This window comes from Hippocampus guttulatus, chromosome 5 (genome assembly GCF_054856545.1).
Source record: "Hippocampus guttulatus isolate MCC_2025c chromosome 5, RoL_Hgut_1.0, whole genome shotgun sequence".
Taxonomy (NCBI): Eukaryota; Metazoa; Chordata; class Actinopteri; order Syngnathiformes; family Syngnathidae; genus Hippocampus; species Hippocampus guttulatus.
The window spans coordinates 20,166,227-20,192,675 of record NC_141265.1 but is presented as its reverse complement, the minus strand read 5'-3'; the positions used below and the strand labels follow the sequence as shown (position 1 = coordinate 20,192,675).

Here is a 26,449-nt window from a genome sequence, read left to right as displayed (position 1 = left end):
AATGGCTGATTTAAATTGCCCCCCTCCCCAAAAAAAAGCCAAGTCATTGAATTAAACATTTATTTAAATTGTTGGGCATTTAGACTTGGGATAAGGACAAACACCATGATCTTTTCAAAAATATTTCCAACTAGATCCGGGTGTTTATATAAAGACAGTAGAAGAGCATAAAGTGATGCATTAATAATATGTATCCTGTAAGAAAAATTCCCAGTGCTAAACAGCCACATTCATCCTCGAAGAAGCAACTACATGTGATTGGCGTGTAGAGTACGTATCCATTCCAGATGAGCTGTATACATTATTCTTGCTGGGACTTGCTGTATAAGCGTATGGCTTTACATGAATTATTATTAATAATTATAATGATCAATATTAATAAAACACTTCTGTGCAGTACATTCCAAAGGCCTCTGAGTTAACAGTTTTGCAGATGAGATGACACTGTCTTCACAGTGAGGGCGATGCAGAAGGTTTGTCAACAAAAAAAAAGTTTAGATAAAATGACTCGTTATTCTCAAAGCAGCATCTAGAATTTTTCCCAGATTGCAAAACCCTTAAAGGGCGGGGAAAAAATGTTGAATGGGTTGCACCAAATGCTAAAATAAAACAACAGATGAACTGCTGTTGTATGTAGGGTTTCATTAAAAGGAAGATGCAGCTTCTGGTGCATTTTAGCAAAAGGAAATGGCCAATACAAGAGCAGGATTGTCAGCAAGCAACCTAAATGTTAAATTTTCTCCCTCTTTTTCCTTTAAGGCATTTTACGTTCCACGATGACATCACTTCTTTGTGCTTCCTCTTTCACTTGAACTGTAAAAAGAAAAGAATGAAGTCACTTTGAACAAAAAAAAAATAAGAAACAAGTGATTTAAGAATATCGACATTAAAAATAAACCATTCCCAAAAAAATAATGAATATATAAATTTTAAAAAATAAACTTTAAAATAAAGCCAATTTATAAAAACACCATATTAAGAATCAAATTAAAACGGTACAAACACCAAAGGGTGTCCGCCAATATTCCAAAACCTCACAGGACTGTGGTTGTCGTAGCTACCACAAAGTCACTCTTGTCCTCCGCCGATATTTGTGGGTCATTTCCAAAGACTTACCGGAGACTTGTGCAGGACGTTAGGCTTCTGGGCCAGCGCGGGCTTCTTCATGAGCGCTGGCTTGTTGAACTTGGGCGACATGGACACCAACGAGGTGGGGTCGGAGTCGCCGTCGGCGTCGGCCATCTGGAGCTGGTCCAGGGGTACGCCGGCCAGAGTGTAATGCTTTTTCCTCAGCTCGCCCAGACGCAGACGCTCGTTACCTAGCTGAGACTCCAGCTCCAGCACCTTCACCTGCAGAAACATTGGCACCAACAGGGGGCCTCAGTGCGTACTGAAGTTGCACTCCGAAAAATGGAGCCCAAATTGTCCTTCTGGAGTCATTTCCTTAGCATGTAATTGCAAATTACCGGTACTTTTTCCTGTGCATTTTTTTTTACACCCTCCTCAGCGGAATAGGCTTTGTTTAACAAAACAAACAAACAAAGAAAAAAAACAAAGATGAAGGAAAAGACAACATTTCAGGTAGTAACAATATATGTATGTAGTTGTTTTGGTGGTTGCTAAATGACCAAATGTGCTTCAAACCTATGAATCCATGATAAATACGAGGCCCACAATTTACTCAATGCCATACATTACCTGCGACTCCATTTCTTCCTTTTTCAACTTGATGAGCGACATCCCAGAGAAGTCCATGGGATCTGCACACGACACACAATGCAATGACCCATCGGCTCGAGGCTCAACACGCGGCTGCCCAAGTAAACGCCCGGCGGAGCGGGTGTACCCTTGTCATCCAGGTCTTCTTGTCCCGTCCTGGTGGAGCCCACCACTTTGGCGGCCATTTCGTTGACCAGGCGTGAGGCCTGCTGGAGCACCGTCAGCCTCTTGCTGTGACGGTCCGCTTTCACCTGAAAGCATACTCGAAATAGTCAACGGGAGCCGATAAATCCCACCCCCCCAAAACATTTGTCAAACAGCTCCCGTTTCTTGCCCTTACCTTGGAGGCGGCAACCAGTTGCGCAGTGCTGGCAGCGATCTCGTGGGAGCAGACGATTAACTCTTCATATTTGCCTGTGTGCAGCACCACCTTGTCAGCAGACTCTCTGTTGGCGGCCGGTGGAAAACACCCAATTGATTCTCTCAGCTAATCAAGAGAACACGTTGTCGAGCGGAACTTACACCATCTCCGTGGCCCCCCAGCCCACGGCCTTGGCCGCAGAGATCAGTCCCTCGGTCCAGCGAGAGTTCCTGGCGTAGAACTCTTTGACGGAGGCCGCGCCCTGAACAAAAGCAAACTTGTTTTTTTTTGACGGAGAAACGTGTTGCTTCAAGGACTCACCGAGGACGACGCCACTCACCCTGCCGCCATCCACGATCTCCTTCTGCAATTCCGTGGAGGCGAGGACCAGCATGCGGATAGCCTACAACACGGGACGCAAACGACAACACACATTGAGGATGACCAAAAAAAAAAAAAAAAAAAAAGAGGACGAGTACAAGGACGTCAAAGTCAAGCATACCTTCATGAGGTCTGTGCAACTGTTGAGGATCCTGAAAGAAAAAAGTAGACGCCATGATTAGGCACCAATGTTGGGTTTCATGCCGTCACAGTAAATAGTACAAAATGTAAATCCTCGCGGTGATTATGTAATAAAAGGCACTGCCAACACAATTTGGGCAATGTTTATGTCTTGTTAAGGACATCCACGTATTAAACATGAGGGCCCGACTGACAAAAATTCTTAAAATCAGACGATTAATTGCTTTATTTTTTTCCCATTAACATTGGAACATAAGACAAAGGTAAATCACATTCATGCCCATTTCCCAAAAAATTGCAGAAACAGTCCAAATGATCTCTGTTCTAAAGTTAAATATCACAGGTTGTAAAACTGTCAACAGTTCTACCTGCACTTTATATCTAAATTGCTGTCCCCCCCAAAAAAAATAATTCATTATATTGTTTTTAAATCAGCTGACTAATTGGTAATCAGAATTTTATTGTGCCAAATAGAGTGGGTTGAGCCCGAATGAAACAAAAATCTGATTTTTATAGCTCTGGAGCAAAAAATGGTGGTGATGTTTGTTTTAGATTCCAATGAACAAACCTTTCATTGACCTCCAGTTTGATTCCCGACGTATCCTTCCGCGCCTGATTCATCACTTCCTGGAATCACAAGGATACACATATTCAGGAATAAACAACCACACGCAGGTGCAAGGGAACCCACACACAACAATCCAGAGACACACATGCAGACCCCTCCGCCCACCCCCAAAAATAAATGGACACGAACGAACCCAACCAACATACAAACACCCACGCACACACCCGAAAATCGCCCCACTAACCACACACACTCCTACTACTTCACTCTAGCTAGCAGCCCAACTAACATCAATCCTGCGGACGGCCTCCTCGATGGCCGCAGAGGTGGCGGCCATTTCCTTGTCAACCAGATCTCCCAACTCATCCTGGCGGACGTCCATGCCTTTGGGTCGCAGCTCCTACACGCAGCAACACAATTTGGGTTCACGCGCGTTGGCTCGTCATCGGACGCTTACGGCGCAGCGCGCCATGCCGGCTCACCTGGCCGAGGCCGAGGATCTTGTGGATGATGACTTGAATAGAGGCTGGGTCGGCCCTGAGCAGCGTGCCCTTGGACCTGAGCTCCTTCAAGTACAGCAGAGACTGAGTGGCGCAGCTTCTGCAGTTCTCCGTCAGTCCTGTAGGTGAGGCAATGTCTCATTTGTCATTTCCCATCCACCCACCTCCTCAATTGCTTATCCTCACTTCGGCTACATTGAAAATGAATTCAACATTTCAGCACATTTAGTCAGATAACATGACCAGAATAAGGACAATTTTCCAGTATTTGTCACTTATTGCTGCAAATTATGCAAGCCAATCTGCAATATAAACTAAGCACAAGTACTGTGTGGCCCACCTGAAAAGGCATCCGCTAACGCTAGCAGCCATAAATTTATGCGTCGGTGAATTCATCCAACGCCTTCGTGTAACAGTGAAAAGACAGATAATTTCCAGAGGCTCGATCCATCACCTCTTCATCGTAAAAACGAACGGGTACTGTCGCCAAAGAAAGCATCCAATGAGCGAAATGTCTTCATCTCGGACTTGCCACAGCTAGCAATCCTCTTCTTTCTTCCGCTGGCCGTACTCTGACCCACTCATTCGATTTCAAATCGCAGGCGCTGTCGGGGTCTTAAAGACGGTCGCGATCACATAAATCTCACGAAAACACTGCAGGCTTGCTCGCTAGACTACATCACAAAGCATTCTGTACTGCAGCAAGAACGCAAGTGATGTAATTAATAAGATGATGTGATTTTCATCACCATAGCCCCAACGACCCAAAATGTGAAGCGGTTCCACGCCTCTGTTAAAGGTCGCCCCCATGAGGGAGGTTTACAGCACATCCAATAATTGCTTCTTGCTTACGATCCGCGTGGTCGGTGGGCGCCATGTGCGCGGTGGCGCTGCCATTGACGATGGTGTCAGCGGCCGCGTGGGAGAAGTGAGTCAGCGACTTCAGCAGCGCTCCAGCGTCTGAATGAAAGCAAGAACACAATGTCGCGTCAGCGGCGGTATGATTCCACTTTTCGATGAGACATTTACCTTTCATGTCTTTGACGTAGTCCGCTTGGCCTTTTTTCATTTTATCAATGGAGCTCAGTGCTACCTCTGCTCGACTGATTAGGTAATCTGTGTTTGAAAAACAATACGAAGTTTCATTTATTCAAAAGTACAGTACGCAGTGGCTATTTGGGGGGTTGAGGGGCCACTATTTGGCATCAAGACGACTTTTCTATGAGAGAGGGTTTGACACCATCTTTTGGCATTTCAAGAAGAGCACCAAAGTTGTGGATAGAGAGGGAGGTTGACTGAAGTCGATCAGAGGGCAGCGGCGCGACCTGGGGAGCTGGTGCAACGGATATGGAGGGGATCGTCCAGCTTGGCGACTGCATCTTGGATGATGTTCTCAGCTTCTGTGACGGTGCCCTGCAGCAAGGCAAACTGCTCGTCCAGGAGCTTTTGTTTCAGCAGTTCCTCCTGTCTGGCCTGCGTGCAAGCAAAACAAAAGTCCACAAGTATTTGATTATTCATTCAAGAGTCCTGTACATAATATTGAGCCCATACAAAACAATTTTTGTTTGGTCTATGTATCCTGACCGCACCTTCTCCTGTAGTCTGGCCTGCAGTTCACTGAGCTCCTTGCTGCTCTTGTCTTTCTCCTGCTGCACCGTGGACTGCTGCAACTGCGCGCTCTGGCGTACGGACGAAAGCTCGGCCTCCTTCTCGCTCACCGAGCGCATCAGACGCTCCTTCTCCGCCTGCAGAGCGACCATGGTGCTGCTGACCTGAGCAGAACTCTGCAAGAGAACGACAAAGCAGGCGTCGCAAAGGCAATCAGACTCTGCATTTAAGTTGGAGTACGTATTCGGTAGTGTGTTAAAAAAAAAAAAAAAGACATAAGTACTGATTCAACTCCTTCAGTACAGACTGAAAAGTCATGAAGTACAGAAGTAAACGCAAATCTTTAATCGTAATACAAAGAACACTAACTGTTTAATTTGTTTCAGGGCCAATCCTGCTGCAAATAATGAAAATGTGGGTGAAATTGACACACTGTTTTTTTTTTAAATTGCATATACAGTTGAGGTCGATGTCAAAAGTGGCCGGCATAGCACTGAAAAGGGGGAGGATCATAAAGCATCAACACCATGCAACTAGCTTGTACACAATCAAACCCATGCTCCATAAATGACTGTATTCAGTAGTTAAGTTCACTTCACGAGGCTCATCAAATGTAAGCCAGCACAAATTGATGTGACGTCATAGATGGACAAAAATGTGTACTAGCACTTTCCGCAAATGCTAAGACATTAATGATACAAAAAAACCCCCTCCCCATTGCATTGCTAAAGTTGTGAACGGAGAGTTCGCATTGAAAAGTGTTCTCCGAACACCCGCCTTGGCGCCAGGGTCAAGATATCAACTCACCATCTCGCTGCTCTGCAGGGTGGCCTTGATGCGCGTTATTTCCGCCATCTTCTCCGACAGCTCTCTTCTCAGCTTCTCCATCTCAAACTTCTGCTCTTCCATCTACAACAAAACGTTGTTCGCTTGAAAAGGAAACCAAACGGCGACGCTGCAGAGGGGCTTCGGCGGCGACGACGGAACACCAACCTTCATGTCGGCTTCCTGCCTTATCCGATCCACCTCGAATGCCAGCTGCTGTTTGGTCCTCGCCACCTCCTCCTGAGTCTGCTGTGTGGCAGACAGCATCTTCACCGTGTCGGCACTCTGCCGGCAATGGCGCACGGTTAGCGTTTGGGACGTCTGCTCCCCGTCCATTGAAAATCCCGTGAGGACGTTTGTTGATGCGATGGATCTCTACAGAGCTCTAACTTTGTATGTCAAGGAGGAGCCAAGTTTCGTGTACATTTCGTCAAGTCTTCACCATATGCACACACATTTCAGTTATTTATTCATTTATTTATTTTTAATCATCTCAACACTTTGTTTTTACAGCACTTTCATTTACGTCGTGTAGACTTTTTTTTTTTTTTGTGGCGCGCCTACCTTGCGAAGTAGTTCGGCATGACTGGCCACCAGCTCTGTGTGCTTCTCTTTCAGCTTCGTGTAGCGTTGCTCTGTGGCCTGGGCTCTTTCTGCACAAATACACACGAGCCATCCCCTAAACACACTCTAGTGCATTTTTAGGTTCACCTTGAAAAATCACCCAGAAGCCAAATATCGGTAACTTTTTTTTCCTGGTTAGTGTCATACATCCGGAAGAGTGAAAGTCTTACGGTCTGCCTCAATGAAGGTGCTCTGCAGGCTCTCGTGCTCGGCGATGCGGCGCCGGGCCGCCTCCAGGGCCATGCGGAGCTGCTCATTTTCCACCAGCGCGCGTTGCTTCTGAGACCGCTGCTCCTCCAACTCCGCTTCTAGGCTGTTGATCTGCGACTTGAGCTGCATGATGTAGCGCTGGGCCTGGAGGAGGGTGAGAAATAATTAACAAAAAAAACCCCAAAACACTGTACTCGCATTTACGCCGGCGGTCCTTTGGGGCTTTGTCAGCAAATTTGGGTTCGCCGTTCATGCCAAGGCTATATTAGATTTTTTACATGATAGTTTTTTTTTTTAATAGGTTTGTAGAGTCGACATGCAAGTCCAAATTTAGAGCTGCGTGCCTTCAGTGTAGTGAGGTCAACCGGCAGGGATGCAGTGTAATTAACAGCAAGAAGAAGAGGCAGCGAAACGAGAAAATTTAAGAGAAACAAGATCGGGGCTCCGACTAATTCTACCTACTTCAGCATCGTGGAGAGGTGTATTATGAATCATTCATTTTTTTGTTGTTGTTGTTACTTCTATTGCTGTAGGCGGGGACCACTGGTTTAAATGAATCAGAGGAAGCATGACACACATGCTCGCCACATTCCACAAATGGGGAAGAGATATTTTGCATCCGCCCAACAGGTGCCCAAACAAAGGGGTGATGTCAGTCACGACAGCGCTTCTCACCTCCGCTTTCACCTTCTCCAGCTCGGCTCGCAACAGCTCCAGATCACGCTTGAGGCTCTCAATCTGAAGATCCCTGTCGCATCACAACAAAAACAACAACAACAAAAAACCTTGAAACAATCGTCACGTGTAATCAATGAGTGAGTCACCATATTGGATGTCAGGGGCTAAAAAGGAAGTCAAGTTTTATACTGGAGCCAAGAGAATAAAATGTAATGCCACAATAAATAACAGGAATAAATCAAATTACAACCACATCTCATGAGATATCAAAAATGTAATGGGATTTCTCAATGTTACATGACCAGAAAAATCATCACACCATTCGCTCAATATCTGGGAAAAAAAAAAACAAAAAAAAAAACCCAAACTACTTTCCTGAAAATGATGACTATTTTTCTTTGAATATAACAGCTTTTTCTCAGAAAATTGATTACTTTCTACATTACATTCTATTACATTAGTTTTTATAAAATCAAGTTTGTTTTTAAAAAAAATATTTTTATCGTATTACAAGATCTCTTCCTTGTCTGTGACCCGAGTTTGACACTGCATATATATATTTTTCCCTATTTTTGACCTGTTGTATACAATGAGGCTGCAGTGGATTCCATTTTTTCGGCATGCGAAACACGTGTCAGTTTTATTTAAATAATGTTGTTGTTTTTTTTGTTGTTGTTTGTTTGTTTTAACAGTAAGCAAGATCTTGACATGGAAATATAGTCTGGCCCTCAGTTTCGACTCCTGTATGGCCGTCATTCCAAACAAGTGTGCCAAGGAGCTATCAGGTGTGCTGTGGAAAATTTTCTAATTTCATTTAATTGGCATTCAAGCTATTTAAGGTGGATCATGTTTCTTTGTTCATCTGTCCATGTCAGCAACATATAGTGACAGGTAGAACAATTAAATGCTCTTCCACTAGATGGCACCAGTGTATCCACAATTTGTGACATTTGTTTTTCGGCTTGCCTTGAGATGTGTGAAATGTATTCCACCGCTCGGTGATTGAAGCGTGATTAACAACTAAATTAACGGTGGCTTCATTTGCCGGTGTACTGGAAGACAACTGATATCGTAAACTAAAACGGAACATACTACATATCAGAGATCACAAGCGTGACTTGGCACCTGTCGTCGAAGCCTCCGTTGGGCGGTCCGAAGGCCTGATCAAAGATGTCGGGCTGCGGCACGGTTTGCGTGCTCGCAGCGTCACTGACGTCAATGAGCGGCTCAGGGTCATCGTCGTCGTCATCGCCGTCGTCCTCGTCGGGGATGACCACCACCAGCTTGACGTGCTTGGCCAGTGAGGCCGCATGTAGGAAGTTGGGCGGTGACTGACGACCGGAAACAAAATGAACATGTTTGGCATGTGTTGATCAAAATTGGCCAAAGTACTCACACTTTGTATTGAAGATGACTAAATTCGAGGCAGAAACGCTAGATGGTGGCAGCAAACTCACTTCACAACAAATAGCAGTTTAATTAATTTTAAAAAGAGGTTTCAAACTGTATGATGCCATGACCCGGTGATGTTTGCTGTTAAACGAATACCGAAAAAAAAAAGTAAGCGAGTATGTAGTTCGTTACTTGCCGCCACTGCTCGAAATAAATATCCGATGCGTTCATTGGTATTTTAAGACTTTCCAGTTTGATGACTCGTGGCATTAGGAGAAATATGTGCGCTGTCCACTATGTGAGTAAACAATGACAAACATCTTACATCAGGCAGTCTGGGGATCTGGATGAGTCTCTTGAAGTAGAGCATCTCTCTGGCTCTGTTGAAGAAAGTCTTGAGGCTGTGGGGCGCAAAAGCAGAAAACAGGACGCCACCATGACCCATCAATCATTATTGTGATCATATAGGTCGGGTTCTGCAAAAATAATTGCCAAAAGTGGCAACAGAAGTTTGGGAACCACTGTGCTGTTTTGATAGAGTTTTCCTACGTGGAGGCTACTTCATTTTGCTAACCTGATCACTCAGATATTCATATTTCAAAACGATCCTCTCGTATTTCACAGCGTCACACATGAGGTGACTTGTCAGACTACAATGAGGTTAGGGGGGTGGGGCATCGTGGTCGACTGGCTTATGTTGCACACTTTCCTTTGTGCGTTACAGTCACTTGACACCACTTGCAGCCCGAAGGACACGGCCGAACCTCCAATATGTACCTCTGGAACTGGTCCCGGAAGCGATCCCGGTGTCCTTGTAAAGTGTCAGCAGGGAGACCTGAAATCCACCAAAGGATACATTCATCGATTACGTTGACCCCCGGGCTATTTAAACGGGTACACCTGCGTGTCCTTACATGCGTGCAGCTTGAACAGCAGCTTGACCATGAAGTGGTAGAGTTGACTGCAGTCCTGGATGACCTGTATCAGCGGCGACAGGCGACACTGGCCCGACGTCAGCGTGGAGATGGCGATGGACGAGTTGAGCTGCCGCAGCACTGAGGGGGACGGCGGTACACACATGTACTTATTTAAACCCCAATCAAGTCACGCACGGAAAGTAACAGTCGCATGATGAATTGTCAACCTTCAGTCATGTTAAGTGTCATGTTAGCCAAAATTGGCCGTCATAATATTTTCCAAATAAGCAATCAAAACTGACAAAGAACTGAAAATGTTAATTGGGGAGGGGAAACAAAGAGCAAAATTTATTTTTAATAAGTCACTTTACAAAAAAGATCATTTAATTGTCCAATAAGCACCGGCGGCGACGAAATCTGTCTTTTGTGACACATTTCATTTAAAAGCTGTGTGAGCTAAAGAAATTCAACTGGATTGACATAAAATGAGGTTGTGTGAATTCATATAAATTATGCTTAAACATGTTTGAGATTCCCTAAAAAAAAAGGGGGTGGAATTTTGAACATTTCCAGGACAGTCTTGACAATGAGTGCTAAATTCGAGTGTTTGAGTTGTTAGTTGTGACAAGATCCTGGGCGTCTCCCTTTACAACTGAATAGGAGGAAACCGATTTAATGTCCTCTAATTGGCTGGCATTTCCCCATCAGATGCAACTCATTTAGGGGAAAACGAAGTAGGAAATAAGTTCAAAGGAGGCCACATGACAGAAACTCCCTTCCTCATTAAATGTGGGAGGGGGAAAAAAATATCGACTTCATTTTGGGTGGCGACTGATCTGAAGCTGCATATCTCGTGTTTTAAGGGGGGTCAGATTTTTACCTGTCTCAGCCAACTTCAACTCCACATCCATGTAATCAAACAACTCCACGGTGAGCTGGAAGCTGCCGGGGGGACAATGTGATAGGCTCGTTATCAGAGAGAAGGCGCACAGGGAGGATGCGAAGCGAATCAACAAAGCTAAATTTACAAGCCACGCTTTTAGAATATTAAACGGACTCACACGTTGTTGATGTCCGTCCCGGCTGTGCGCTCCAGCACTTCATCCGTGGCCTCCAAATTGGTGGGGATTTCAGTGTGCTGACAAAAAAGGAGAGATGGGGATAGCGTGGTCAATTTCAGTGTCGTGCCGGGGCGGGTCACGTGAGCCGGGATGCCCCTTCACCTTGTTGTGAAACTTCATTTTGGTGCAGAGCAGCTTGGAATAGAGCGAGACCAGCTGACCGTATCGATCGTGAATATTACCCTGGGAAAAAAATACAATGGAAGCATTTTAAAAGGACAGTAATTCCACATTTATTTCAAAAGACAGATTGCAGACCAAACTGTGATAGGTGACACTCCGTGAGAGTACTGTATATCATAACATTTGGCCTTCTGGCACACATTAAAAACTTATGAAAACTAACCAAATATTTATCAGCGCCAACAAAATGGGAGACTATCGTACAACACCAATTTGAGGGGGGGAAGAGACTCTTGGTTGAAAATTTCTCCAAATAAGAACCCAATCATGTTTGTGCCAAGCTATTTGTCACTCCCAAATAAAGTTGACTGTAAAACTGACACGAAAGACTAACAGAAATTAGTATTGATGTAACAATCATAAACTTTAAAGCAACTTCTGCTTCAAGACATGCGGAGCAGCAACACATACAGCGCATACAGTGAAACTACTCTACAATGAAACCTACATGGGCGAAATACCCCCTAGTGTGAAAAAATCATGCATCAACACCATTCCCACTTTCCTGCCCCCCATACAACGAAAAAAACCCCCTGTTGCGTTATGCGAAATCTTTTTCTCTGCTCTTACCTAATGACCAGATTCACTACAACGAAGTCTAATCCAACAGCGACCTCTACTGCTTTGTTCGGAAACGGCAACTCTCTTGGGCACTTGAAATGTCTGAAAAGTGTCGCATTGAAATGCCTCTTCCTCACACTCCGGAGTAGCCGTGCAGCATTATGTCACATCAGGATTAAAAGTCTGAATGTTTTTTGACAAGGCATAGTCAATAAATAAATAAAATAAAATACGGTGCACTGTGCGCTACGAAGGTAAGTGACTGCAGAATAATGTTCATATTAAGCTGCTACGTCAGGTCATCGTTTTATAAATCGCATCACTCGTTGCACCTGATTCACGTTCAATTCCAGCATGTTGGATCATTTGAAACAAGATTTTTACAGGTCTGACCAAAAAACAATCAGACCGCTGCACCTGGTCCAGAATGCTGCTGCTCGACTTCTTACTACATCGTGTGGGTCATAAAATCTCGACACCGGCTTCCTGTGAGTCAAAGAATCCGTTTTAAACTTACTAAAGCTCTGAATGGTCTTGGATCTAAATATATTTTAGACCTTTTAGGCCCCCGAGACTTCCAAACCTCTTAGGCTAATTGAGCATTTCCAGAACAAGCTCTCAAAGTGAAGCAGTAATTTGTTAGCATGCGACTCGTTTTCCATGTTTAAAAGGGACCCGCTCGAGGTCTAGACATCTTTTCATTGACTGCTTTCAATGATTATTCCGTCCGTTTCCTCTTTAAAGTACTTGGATCGACTTTCCTCGCGTATGAACGCCGCTACACAAATAAACTTTCCTTGCCTACCATGAGACAAACAGACTCACCCAAAGCTGGCCGAGTTCCACAATTGAACTGAAATGTCTCAAGCAGTCTTGTAACACCTGTGAAGGAACGCCAAATACACTTAAGTATTTAACGACATGTTTTTTTTTTGTTTTTTTTTGTGTATGTGTTTTCAATGACGAGTCACAAAACCCGATCTTACATTGCGATGGCCGTCGCGCAGGACTTTGTGCAGCACGTGGCAGAACTTCCAGCTGAGGATGGAGTTGCTGGCCAGGGGGAAGCCCAGGGCGTAGGACCAGAAGGTGTAGGCCCCCTTCTCCCGGTGAGTGCCCAGGATGATACCTGAAGGGTTCTCTGTTAAGGAGGCGTAAACCATGACAGAGAAAGACTCAACTGTACAGGGCACTGGTGGACTCCTGACATACACAACTTATTGGTTATTATGGCCTTAGCTTCCTTCTGGGGGGGAAAAAAAAGGATACGTCGTGCATGCTTCTCTTTCACAGGTGTTTCGGTGGTGTTGATGGCTTTGCTGATGCTGCTTAGCTTGAAGAGGAAAGAGAAATACCCTTTTTAAAAAAAAAAATAGCTCATACAATTGCACAAAACGTTGACTCGCTGAGCTTGAACACAGCCGGATTTTTTTTCACGCGACTTTATCCCTCCCGGTTCGGCTTCGAAAACGACGGCGCCAACCATCGTCTACGCTCATATAAATAACGTTGGGTCGTTCGGGGACGAGGAGACTCGCGATTGTTGGCCAAGATATTTTGCCATTGTTGCGGAGAGCTGATTGCAGCTGCTGAAAATGCTGATTTGCGGAGCTGTTGAGTCATACAGACCAGATGCCCGTGTCGGGAGACAAGATCTTTCAAGCATTGTGTGGCGAACGAGCCATCCGAGACCGTGCGCCCTTCCGCAACCGGTCCGGCGGGACAAACAAGTGTCGAGCATGAAAGTGCGGCGCAAGGGAAGGAAGAGACGCGGCCGATTTTGCCTTTGAGATCGTTTATATCGCAGCCTTGTGGATGATCTAAAAATGCGTGGCGGTACACCCCCACAATGAGCAGTGCTCCAATTGTTAACGGTCGAGTTATGCAGCCATTCGACGGAAAACTGGTTTGAATTTAACAGATGCAAGTGCGTGGAATTGATTTGTTTCGTTCTCTCAAGAAAGGTATGGGATCACCCTTGATTGGCGAGCAATCTCTTTGAAGGAAACATTTACAGTGCTGGCAAGCTCCTTCCTATGCATGTCAAGTGACAAGAGAGCCATTGCATTGTACCCTCTTCAACGAGGCCATACCATCTCATTCCCAACGTTCCTCCCTGTCACTATTGCAAAATGGTTGTTGTTATGATGATCAAGGAAGAAGGAAGGAAGGAGGGGAAAAAAACAGATGAGAGTACAGTGAGCCAGCTGTGATAATTAGATGATGACCATGATTTTATTTTTGTATTTAGTTCCTGGACTTAAGTTGGCCCTTTAGCCTATACGTGTGTGTGTGTGTGTGTGTGTGTGTGCGTGCGTGCGTGCGCAAACACAGTCACAGCTACACTCTAGTGTGGTATTATATAAACCCCTTATCCAGTCAAGGCACTAATCCACACGTGGCTTTAATCTCTGGTTTTCATTTAACCTCCCCACACCCAGCCCCCAAATGTTCATCCTTAATTTTTTTTTAATCATTCCCATTTCTGCGTGCAGTTTTTGAGCAAATTGTATCCAACATCAGTGAGTTATTGCAAAAAGAAAGCTCCCCAAAGAGTTTACTATCATGTTCACTTTTTGTAGGTTGCCATGTGTCCCAATACTTTAGGCAAGGGGTTCTCAAAACTTCTTGAGGACCGCCTCAAAATATTAAAGCCTACTGAACAACCACCATTTCATAATTTTTTTAAAAATGTCCATCCATCCATCCATCCTTTTTCTAATCCGCTGATCCTCATGAGGTTTGTGGGTGCACTGGAGCATATCGCAAGTGTCTTTGGTCAGTCAGCGGGTGACACCCTGAACCGGTTGTCAGCCAATCGCAGGGCGCACAGAGACGAACAAACATTCGCTCTCACATTCACACCTCAGGACAATTTCGAGTGTTCAGTCAGACTGCCATGCATGTTTTTGGAATGTGGGAGGAAACCGGAGTACCCGGAGAAAAGCCACGCAGGCCTGGGGAGAACATGCAAACCTGAGGAGAAACTAGAAACCGTCTCAAATCTGCAGAAAATGCCATGCGCCTGCAGGGAGGCAGATTTATGGGATGATGTCACAGTCATCTCGGGGATTTCAACTGAACCAAAGCCAAGGGTGGAAGGAGAAAATGGGATGCCTTCTTGGCGGACCAGTCCTCGCATTGTTCGCCTGATGATCGCGTTATCATTGCCAAAGTAATTTAACTTAGTTATCAAATCAATAAGAAGAAGATCAAAGTGCTTGCAGGCGGGAAAAATGTGTGGGGGTTTTTTTTTCTCGTTTTCAAAAAAACATCCAAATAGAAATTTTCCTATATGCAAGTATGGTTTAACTAACAACAATTATTGGTAATTCGTTATTTGGTGGACCCCCAAATTCAGGCTTGTGAACCCCTTGAGGTCCAGGAACCCCAATTTGAGAAAGACCGCTTTAGTCCCCATAAGTGCATCGCGAACAGAGGGGCTTCTGTGGTTGTGAGTCGGCAACGAGAGAGTAAATACGACAGGAGACCCTTCCACCCCCGCGGTGACGCAAACCCAACGAACTGTCGTGCTTGCTCGTTTCGAAGGCGGGCACTGCGACAATGAGGGGCTTGTTGGTTAGGGGAGAGAAAAAGAGGATGAATGGTTGGGTTGCAGGTTGGGGAGGAGCTGCTGTGTGTATGTGTGGGGAAGGGGGGGCGGTGCTCTTGGCACACAGAGCCTGGCTCGACAGATGGCCACTGAGCAGCGAAGCCAAGGGGAAACTCGGGTTGGAGAATGATTTCTACCAGTTGGAGAGCTGAAGACAAAAGTGAAAGCACGTCGAGGAGGGCAAACCTTGTTCAAATCATTCAAGTGTGCCACACTGCGGCGTCACTCACCAGAATGCCAAGTTGCATTCGCCTCACTATCGTTGCCCTGACCACCCCCAGATCACTGACTGCATGGCTCGGAATAACAAAGCTCACCCGATCTACTGATCTGGAAACCCACAATGTTTTGCAGAAAATCTGCACTTTGCATCGGCTGTTTTACTGTACGGTGATGCCCTTGCAGGTGGGAAAGGAGAGCCGCAGTCACCGAGGTGATTTTTGGGTCATTTACGGCTGAAAAATACTAGAAGAGGACAGCGCAGCTCACGTTCAATCAACAACGCCATCCAGGATAAAACAAACAATGAGCACCCTCATGCAGGAGCTGCTGTCAGCCACAGCTCATGCCCAGAGACTCACGCGCAGACTTGCCGTCACTTGAGCCAAAAATAGTTTCTCTCTCTCTCTCTCTCTCTCCATTGTAGGTGGATAACAGTCACACTCAACACACTCAAGTTGACATTGCAGTGTAGTAGGTTGACATTGTCAATCACAAAGGCTGCATTTTTTTACGGATGAGGGTGTGTGCTTTTTTTCTGGTTGGTAGGCTTTAATTTTTATTGTTGTAATCCTCCTCACGACTTAAACATTCCAGTGGCTGCCATGGTGCATCAATCCGGAGCACCCACAAATCCTCGGAGCAGCCGAGAGGGGACGCGAGAAGGTGGGAAAGCCTTAACTAATCTGCAACCACCAAGGGCCTGCCAGAAGGTGGGCTGCCAGCTTGCATTATGGTTGCCACGTACTCGACCTGCGTTGCTTCGACTCCGGGTGTGCCTCATCCCCCCTGTGACTCGATAGCAGCAAGTCCGCGTGCAAGCCATGCGGGTGTTTGGTTGAGAGTTGGGAACGCTTCTTAAATATTTAAAACTGCTGCTGCCCGGTTGGATGAAAATGTGAGATTGTGTAGTTTGTTACCAGCTTAAAATCAAACACATCAGCAGGGGAGCGGGCTAACCAACAGCTCGGAATGTCGTCTACTACAATGAGATCAAAGTCGAGTCAAATCAATTAACGTAGTTGACAGTTTTTCAGCCCTTTACGGCAGTCCCCAACCCTTTTTTGCACCACGTACTGGTTTCGCATTCAGACCTATTTATAAAAACAGCCACCCCCCCCCTCCTTCTTGGCTGAGAATAAAGAGGAGGGGTGAGCAGTTACATAGCGAGGGAGAGGACAAAGAGCAATTGCGCCAACTCCAGCATACTTTGTGCCCACGTCTTCAGCATGTCGATTAATGTGCATTACCAGCAGATACTACGAGCTCCAAGGACAACATAAGTAGCCTGCCGGTCGGCTCTAAAAATAGCTCGCGGGGGAACGGGACACTGACTTACTCAGAAGAATTAAAACAGAACAAGAATGATAATATTTCATACCTGTCAACTTTTCGGAGCGCCAACCTGTATAAACTACCAAAAAAATCCGTATAAAGAGCAAAAAATCCTTATAACATACCAAAGCATTTTATGTCAAAATAACAGCACAGAAAAAAACCCACGAAATTTTCAATGATATTTATTGTAGATACAATACAATGTCTGGTTAATGTCTAATCATCATTCTACTTAGTGGCATTACTGTGTTCAGAGTTGTATTCCGGAAATGAAAGCATTCGAGTAGACGAGCACCGTTCTGGGCAAAAGCAAACGGAACTACCTGTCAGGGGGGGGGGGGGAACTGAAATTTTCAGAATCCGTATGATTTGTGCGATACGGCCATATACGTAAGATTCACCACAAAATCCGTATGAACTATGGCTAAACCGTATGAGTTGACAGGTATGATATTTCCCCATTCAACATATTTCAGAGCTGTAATTTCAATACTGTGATACTGCAATATTTGTGCTCATGGTTAACCGACCGTCACAATCTAATAGCGGCCTATGATTACATATAGTAATGTCTGCCAGTGTAGTAGTAGTTGTCTTTTTGTTATGGTACAGATAATAATTACTCACTTCTCAGAAACTTTAAAAGTGCCGATCACATTTAGGGCTGCAACTAGCAATTCATTTGATAATCAAATGATCAATAGAAAAAAAATAGCAAAAACGATTTTGTTTTTCAAAGTAAAAGCAATGCTGCAAAGGTCTTAAAAAAACACTACAGTAATTCGAGAATGAAGCTTGAGTGACGTCGTTTTGGAGACATACTGTAGATGTTTAACCTTGAAGGGTATCTTTAATAAGCGCAAAGGTTGTTAGCCTAATTAGGAGTCTTTAGACAAATCAGTTTTTTGTTCTGGTCTTTTTCCAATCATACCAGTGAAGTGAAGATCACATTTTTGGTTGATTTTATATGGACTGATCCCTGTGTGCCATTTGATACACTGGCAATCAGTCCAGGTTGCACTTCGTCTGGAACCCAAATCAGCTGGGATTAGCACCACGATCCTACCCCTAAATAAAATTCATGAATGGATTGCTCTTTATGGGGACAGCGACATTTCCGTATTGTACTTCTGAAGATATTTATTTGTCATATAGGCACATGTTTTGTAAACAACACGGCATCCTAAAAGTGCACACTGGCCTGCTCATGTTATGCGTTGACACAAAACCACCACGGCGGAGAAAGTGTCCACACAAACAGCGGCTTTAACTCAACACATCATTGCCCCCTTTAATTAACAGCAGAAGGCTAAAGACATTAAAAGTGCTGCTCTCGACTGTACTCCCACTCAAAACTCTCTGTTTATCTACCTTCATGCCCCCCCTCCCCTTATGGGCACTCACTCAGGCAACAATAGCAAAGGAAAGCAAACACAACGTATACACACCCACAGATATATATGTGTGTATATATATATATATATAAAAAGAGCGTGTGTGTGGTGAGAGATGCTTCACCTTCACATGAGTGAAGAGCAGTGCTGCAGTGGAGCTGGACTGCATGAATCAGCAACTTGATCACAAGACAAGTCAGGCTAGCTCCCACACACTAGTCAGCGGTATCTTGATTTGAAGTTTAATTCGTTCACACTCGAAACTCATCTTTGCCCCTTGAAATGACTGGAAGTGCCAATTTGTTACAAGCCCACACGCATACGGGTACACACAAAGACGGGTCACAACAACACGGTTAGCTGCAGAAAGGTTTGTATTTTAGCGGAGGATAAAGAATATATGCCTGCGTCTATCGTATCATCATGACGCGCTGTCTGCATGTGTTGCTTTGCTACACCGTGTTCAAATATTTGTTGCGTCAACGGTTAGAACTAGGGATGTTCGATACCACATTCTTTTTCCAGACCGATACGAGTACGAGTAGTCAACCTTTGAGGACTCACAGATAGAGTAGGCGCAGGCCGGTGACGATATCTTCATCGTTGCTGTGATTGGTCAAAAGAAAACTGTGGTAGGCTGCTTGCTGTAGCATATCAAGAAACTCTGACAAATGCAGTGGAGGGAGGAGGAGATCTGGCCAAACAGGACCATCTAGATCAGCACTATGATAGTGTCAAGATGCGTCTGCTTTCCTTTCAAATTTTGATTTGACTTTAAAAAAATGCCATGAACTCATGGGCCACTCCAAAGTGTGACAACACTAACAAGCTACTGTATTTTTTATCTCATTTGCAACCAGAACCATTCTGACATAAGATTGGATTTACTTGAACAACTTTAGAAAATAACTGTTCATTTTGGGTCCTTTTAAAAAAATAAATTAAAAAAAAATAAAGACAAAAAAAGTGAAGCAAAAGTAAATTAAAACACAGACAGACTTTCCTTTTTTGACAAAAAATAAAAAATAAAAAATCAGCCACTTGAGGTTAATGTAAACAGTTTAGCCTTTCGTTTTAGCCATTTACTGATCTCCACTTTTAGTTAAATTATTCCTAAAAAGTGTATGTAATATTACTGTAGGTCACTTAAATGATGCACTCAAATGCTGGAAAATAAAATATTTGCATAGTAACATTCTATAATTAAAATGTATAGTGCACAACATAAGTTACATGAAAATCTGAATCAAATAAATTTTAGATATTGTACACAAACCAATCTTAAATAAATGAAAACATACTTAAAAGTTAAATATAACTAAACATTTAATTTAGTGATTCTTTGCATACCACTAGAGGGAGCACCTTTCCCACTACTGTCACCCACTAGAGGGAGCACCTTTACCACTACAGTAGTGTCATTTATTTCACACTCTGAAATAACTGAATTAGTAAACAATTTCCCTTCCATTTTGGGCTACTTGGAATACATGTTTCCCTCAATTTTGGAACAATTAAGAAACTGGGTAAATGTCAATTTTTGGTCATGTAAAAGAAATGTTTGCCTTCCATTTTGAGTCACTTAAAACGCAGGTGAGCCATTTTGAGTTAATAAAAAAACATGAGTGAGCCCTCCTTTTGTCAATTAGAAGACAATTATGTGGGCATTTTGAGCACATTTTCGGCTCCACTTGGAGTCAATTAAGATGCAGATGATACCTCCATTTTGAGTTAACGAAAGCACAGGTGAGCCTTCCACTTCAGGTAAAATATAATGCAAATAAACCCTCCATTTTGGTTCAGTTTAAAAGATTGTTTGACTTAAAACTCAGGTGAACCTCTCACATTTGGGCGTACTGTAATTGGAAAACAAGGTTATTGTGGGCAACTGGGGAGAGAGAGCTAGCGCGCCCGCACACACATACAGAAACATTTCAAAAAGCAAATAAACAGACAAATGTCGTCTTTACCTGTCGCTTGTCGAATTGTTCCCTCTCGGCTCCTAGACTGGCCTCAGTCCGCCTAGTTTTAACCTTCGTCGAGATGGAGTTCATCCTGCACTTCCGATGCGGACTCAAACGTCCCGAATCCCCATAAAAAAATAACAAGGGCGCAAGGAGAGGTTCGCCTCACAATGCGCGCTGTTCTTTGTCGTTGTCGTCGTCGTCGTCTTCTTTAACGATGACCAAACATTCCCAATCCGCCTCTGCGGTGATGAAACGCGGCCAAAAGGAGGAAGCGTAGCCGGTCTGCCTTGTTCAGCGTACGGATGATCCTCCCCCTCCAAAAGGTGGACGAGCCCATCATGACGTAATTTGCCTCCCACGTGCCACCGCTCCTTTGCATTTCTTGACTTTTTTCTATTTTGTTCTTTTAGTCCTTTAAGTTTTAACTACACCAGTATTTTGCTTATAAAGATATTAAAGTTATTTTTTGAAATTTCGTCCCGCACCATTGTATATTTGCGCGACTGGCGATGACGTCACACACGTCTAAATTCGGTCAGTTTGTAATATCTGTCTATATTACGGAAACCAACCACAAACTACAGCGATGTCACTAACTTTATTTTGTCAAAACATATTTGTAGTTCATTATGAAAACATGAAAAACAACAATATTCGAGGGTCTGGTTTTGAATCTTGACTCAAACATATACAGGAGCTTCATTGGAGGCTAAATTTCCCATTAGTGTGTGATTGGCCTTTTGTCTCTATGTCCCATGTAAATGGCCGATGAATAATGCCCCAAGGTGTAAATCAAATTATTCCTCCCTAGCTTTGAACTCAACAAGTTTGAGAACCCCTTGATTCGAGTGCACAATTGTACCTAATGAAGGGAGCCATTAAAGCCCTGTCTGTAGTGAACACGTCAGACTTGAATTTCACGTTCCTCGGCGATGGGGTGGAGCAGCCTGCCAGCCGGCATGGCATGCAGCTTGTTCCTGGCTGGACGCGGGTCAAGGAAGTGAGCGCGCGAACACACACACGCACGCACACACACACACGCACTGTGTCAACACAGGTCCCAACTGGCTTTGTCACATTTTTCCCAGCAAACTAACTGCAGCAGTGTGTGACAGACAGACCGGTGCTAAATGATGACGCCTCAATGGATAATGGTTATTTTTAGACCGCTTAGAGATTGGCCCTTGGGCAATCAAGTTGCTTTTAAATTGCTGCCAAATGTCTTGAAAATGCATGTGCATCACTTTAATTGTTCTGAATGCGATGCAGGTGCAATACAGTTAACTTGGGGCACAAATAGAAGCTTGCCACAGTGGATAAACAACGAAGCGCTGTTCTGGGCAGAACGTCATGGAGGGGAACAGGATTTTTTTTTACAGAGTAATACTGTCATCTAGTGGCATATTACAGGTACCGCTAGAATAACGAAGATGCGTCATATAGTGGTGTTTTATATGGTATTGTTGGTTATGTATTATGTAATAAAAATAAAATAAAGTACAAATTAACTGAATGCACATTTTATGGGGGGGGGGGGTTTCTTGGCAAGCTTTTCGCGTGATTTTCGTGCTAGTCAACAGCCTTTATGATCGCAGCTACATGGCATTTCGGTTCTCCTTAAGTGATATTTCGTTCATTGCATTGGACCGAGTAGCCAGAGCTTTTCCGGGGTCACAGGAGAGTCCAATTAAGCAGTGTTTTCTCGGGACTGCCTGTAGGTGTCAACGTTGGTCTTTATGGGTTCGCTTCCTGGCAGTGGCGTACAAAGCACAATGGATGGATGTTAGGGGAAAAAATGTCACCAGGTGGTGGAGTAGTCTTTGAGGACGGAACTTTTGCGTAACTTCATGCCCATCAATAACCCCAGGATGCTCCTTCCAACAAACCCTACTTTCAAACCCAAACCCTGGTTTAAAACCCTCTTTTGAAACATCGCACCATTTTTAAAACCGGCTTTGAAATGCATAACATTACTTCTGCCGTGTGATTAGATTATTGCTTGATTGTTGTCGTGTTTAATCATTACGTGCCAAATAGCCAACGATAAATCGATTGGGTAATCAGGAAAATGTTAATGCGAAATGAACTTTTTTAATCTGATTGATAGAATTTGATCGAGCCACTTGATCGATTGATAGCCCTCGTTGGTCCTGCTGTCATGATTGCGTGATGTCACCACAAGTGTAATTTAGTAAATTATTGTTTTACGACTGTTATTTTTGAGATTTATGATGATTTATAAGCATAAAATTCTAATTATCATGTGTTAACATTTGAAACTTTTCAAAGACTTTAATGCCAAGTACGGCCTAGATTCACGGATTTAAATACCTTTAAAGACCGTATTTGATGTAAGGCCACTGCAATTGCTGTTCTATTTAAAGAGATGAAGTTGAGAATGACAAAATCTGAAAAAATCCCCACTTTCCTTTCAAGTGCATTAACCCAACTCAAACGGTACTCACAAAACGGAAGTGAGCTGGACAAAAATGATCTCTTCACTTCAGTTGCTCTTTCCTTCCAATGTGTCAGCTCATTTTCACACCGTAAGTCATTACCGGGGAGATGACAGTTCGGGATGTTTCCTCGTAGTTGTTTTTTTATTTCGTTTTGACTTCTGTTATTTTCAAATGTTCTTAGTTTTAAATAGTTTTAGAGCAAGATAATTTTTTTTGGAAAATGCTACGTTTTAGATTCGATTTTAATAGTTTTAGGAAATATTTTTTGCTACATGTAGTATTTGTGAAGTGCAAGATTTAAAAAAAAGTCACTCATAGTGTGCAGTAAATAAAAAATTCTCAGACAGCTGTTTGACCTTTCTTTTTCTGTACAGATGTAAATAAATAAAATTAAACTGAACCGCGAATCTCTATCCACAATCTTGCTGCTGTAGACTGTAAATTTCCCCAGTGTGGGACAAATGAAGGATATCTTATCTTGAAAGCTCATGTACAATATTAATTGACATGGATAAAAAAAGGACACTTTCACTATAATTATTCGTTTTGGAAACATAAAATGTAGTTTCAATTTTTTTAAGTATTTTTGTTTTTTTATTTCATTCATGAAAGTGCTTTTTAATTTTTCAGTTGGGTTATTTGGTTAATGTATTTGATCCACGGCCCAGCGAATTTGGTGTACGGTCACCCATTCACAATTGTCACTGTATTTGACATGGTGCAAATTTGTCACACGGTCAACTTGTATTTGGCATACGGTCACCATATTTGACATACGGGCCCCTGTATTTGCTGTGCAGGTGCACCGTATTTGGGACAGTCTCTTCATTTGACATACTGACCATTTCACCGTATTTAAAGACGGTCCGTGCTGTGCAGACATCGCCTTTGAAATACGCTTCACTATTGATTTAGTATTCAACAACATGATGGATATCTTCCATTGGCCAGCTGGACCGAGGTGTTTTTTAAAGCCGTGTCTTTTTTTTTTCTTTCTGATCTGTGATACGTGAACTCCATCGCACTTTCCGTCCAATCTCTCATTGCGTTTTCACGCACCGCGATGAGAACTTAGTCATCGCATGACACCAAAAAGCAGAAGCAACGGGGGGCTTCCTGTGCAGGGTGACACCAAAGTGACTAAAAGAGGGGCCAAACATTTCTCTCGAAAGAACGCACGCTCTGGCTTCTCAGTGCTTTTCATTTCCTCCGCCGACATGCACTGCAACTTCACCACGACGCTACTGGTCCGGACGCTTCCCACCCTCCTGTCCGTGGAGTTCATCCTGGGGGCCGTGAGCAATGGGCTGGCCCTGTGGATCTTCTGCTTCCACCTGCGGCCCTGGAAAAGCAGCACGGTGCTGCTCTTCAACCTGGCCGTTGCAGATTTCCTGCTCAACATGATCCTGCCCTTCCGCGCCAGCTACTACAGCTCGGGCGTCAAGTGGCGCTTCGGCGAGACGCTGTGCAACGTGTCGCAGTTCATGCTGGCGCTCAACCGCACCGGGAGCACCCTCTTCCTCATGGCCATCGCCGTGGATCGCTACATCCGCGTGGTGCACCCGCACAGCCGCGTCAACTCCCTGAGTCCCTCCAAGGCCATGTGCGGCGCCGCCGCACTGTGGTTGGTCACCGTGTGCATGACGGCCAATGCCCTCAGCCTGCAGAACTTCCGCTCGGACTACTGCGAGAGCTTCCTGGTGGAGACCTCGGCCAAGGGCAACCGGCTGTGGCACAAGTTCAACTTTCTGTTCTCCTGCTGGATGCCGCTGCTGGTGATTCTCTTCTGCACGGCGCGCATCGTAGCCCAACTGCGCGGGCGGCAGATAAGCCAGCACGGCAAGATTAAGAAGGCGTTGTGGTTCATCACCGTGGTGGTGGTGCTTTTCGCCGTCTGCTTCCTGCCCAGTAACATCACGCAGCTGCTCATCTGGATCAAAACACAGGAGGCCATCAAGACCCTGCCCGAGTCGGAGGTGTGCGACGCCATGGACGACCTCACCGTGGTCTTCTACATGACGGTCAGCCTGACTTACCTCAACAGTGCCCTGGACCCGGTGGTCTACTACTTCTCCAGCCCCACCTTCAAGAACATCTGCAGGAAGTCCCTGAACCTGCCCACGGGGGAGACCACTGAAAGCACAGAGAAGAGGACCCGGGAGACCGGATCGCACTCCTGCAGCCAGATTTAGCGGCGTCATTCCCCCAAAAAATGTGGTTTCTTTCGGGGAGGGCAAATTTACTACTCGGTAGGGACAAAGCATTGCTGCAATCTGTAATCCGGCTCGCTGCACATTAACATGAACGGGAGACCTGTAATATACATTGCATTAATTTAGCCCCCACGCTTGTGCTTTATAATGTACACATTTTTTAAATCTTTGATGTCATTAAACACCCTTGTGAAGTGAATTTCAAGATTGATTTCTAAACGTTTGAAGACAATGGCTGAAAACGTGTAAAGACCGAGAACGACGTAGGACTCACTTGTGGAAATAACACGTTAAACTGTTTTTCACCATTTTCAGTTTCCCTGATATTTTGGGGGGGGGGGGGGGGGGGGTTGGCAAAAGCAGTGCTCAGTGACGCACGTGGCCAAGCGTCCTCTGTCACCCGCTTTGCAGGAACGCAAGGCCCATCCATCTTTTGCTTCAGTGCATACCCGGCATGGGTTATCGTTATTAGGCACAGTAATAAGAACTATTTGCTGACTGGCACCTCTTGTCCCGGGTGGGATATATTCCAGACACAATGGCTTGACGCACACATATTTTCGGGGCTCAAACATTTTGGGATGTTGGGCATAAAGAAAACAGAGCAATTATTTTCAGCAGGATGTAGTTTTCGCGCATTCAGCGCACAGCATTTGAAGGTGGAGACATTAGCTTGATTTTTGCACAATTTTGAAGCCGCATTTGAGATATTTGGCATTTTTTTTGCTTTGTAGCGAGTCAAATTACGAGATTTTTACTTTCCCCTCACATGGTCTTAAAATAATTTGATAATTATATTTGTAATACCTGAACAATTAGGACGATCATTTTAGAAACACGAAATTTGACTATTCAAAGTAATTATTATAGTTGGTACAATTTGTTGCATTCGTCTAGGATTTCCCCTCCCAATTAAAAAAAAACATTTCATCCATTTCTCATGTTACATTTGTTGATTCATTGTCAAGAAATTCATAAAATAGAAAAATAAAGGATGCTGCAAATAAATTTATCATTTATTGAACATATTGTATTAATAGTTGATTATAATAGTAAGTCATATTTGTTGTGTTGATTTAAGTTTTCTCTCAAAGTGGTTTGGGACAATTTATTTACTTTGTACCTAGTTTCAGCCATTCATCTAATAATTTATTTAAAATAAAGAACAAGACATGAATACAAACAATCATGTTGTAAATTACTGCATTAAACAATTATTGAATTATAAAGTGATAAGAATGATAATCATGAGTAAGTTGTATTTATTACACTACTTTTTCATTTTGTATTAAGTTTATAAAAATCGTAATCTCATTATACAATGCGTAACCTAAACCAAATGTATTGCAAAAAAAAAAAAAAGGTAAACTTTTTTAAAAAATGTATTAACATTTACAAATGACCTGGCAGATCCAGTTTGTTTTGTCAATCAAACTTAGCCTTTGCGCAAAAATGTT

The 26,449-nt window shown here is 43.9% G+C and overlaps 2 protein-coding genes across 3 annotated transcripts; one reads left to right on the top strand and one right to left on the bottom strand.

Annotated features, from left to right (window-relative positions):
* Positions 1 to 46: 46 nt before the first annotated feature.
* Positions 47 to 20,625, bottom strand: hip1rb (huntingtin interacting protein 1 related b). 2 transcript variants are annotated; one of them, XM_086110600.1, is made up of 31 exons: positions 20,324 to 20,624; positions 13,059 to 13,122; positions 12,776 to 12,918; positions 12,615 to 12,671; positions 11,148 to 11,228; positions 10,986 to 11,062; positions 10,805 to 10,866; positions 9,922 to 10,062; positions 9,785 to 9,842; positions 9,333 to 9,408; positions 8,741 to 8,946; positions 7,613 to 7,685; positions 6,898 to 7,081; positions 6,668 to 6,756; positions 6,272 to 6,388; positions 6,086 to 6,187; positions 5,260 to 5,454; positions 4,996 to 5,143; positions 4,700 to 4,786; positions 4,523 to 4,630; positions 3,653 to 3,789; positions 3,460 to 3,570; positions 3,171 to 3,229; positions 2,583 to 2,613; positions 2,421 to 2,483; positions 2,242 to 2,342; positions 2,060 to 2,165; positions 1,847 to 1,970; positions 1,699 to 1,760; positions 1,117 to 1,350; positions 47 to 813 (listed from the first exon to the last, which is right to left on the bottom strand). In XM_086110600.1, the coding sequence occupies exons 1-31, from the start codon at positions 20,405 to 20,407 to the stop codon at positions 805 to 807; spliced, it is 3,189 nt and encodes a 1,062-aa protein (XP_085966726.1). In that variant the 5' UTR covers positions 20,408 to 20,624; the 3' UTR covers positions 47 to 804. The 2 variants fall into 2 exon arrangements, with proteins under 2 accessions (XP_085966726.1, XP_085966725.1); XM_086110599.1 differs by lacking the exon at positions 47 to 813 and having other exon boundaries at positions 1,084 to 1,350; positions 20,324 to 20,625.
* A 3,267-nt stretch (positions 20,626 to 23,892) lies between these two features.
* LOC147205403 (hydroxycarboxylic acid receptor 2-like) lies at positions 23,893 to 25,191 on the top strand. Its single transcript, XM_086111600.1, has one exon. It carries the CDS (start codon positions 23,997 to 23,999, stop codon positions 24,969 to 24,971), a length of 975 nt encoding a protein of 324 aa, XP_085967726.1. The 5' UTR covers positions 23,893 to 23,996; the 3' UTR covers positions 24,972 to 25,191.
* Positions 25,192 to 26,449: the final 1,258 nt, after the last annotated feature.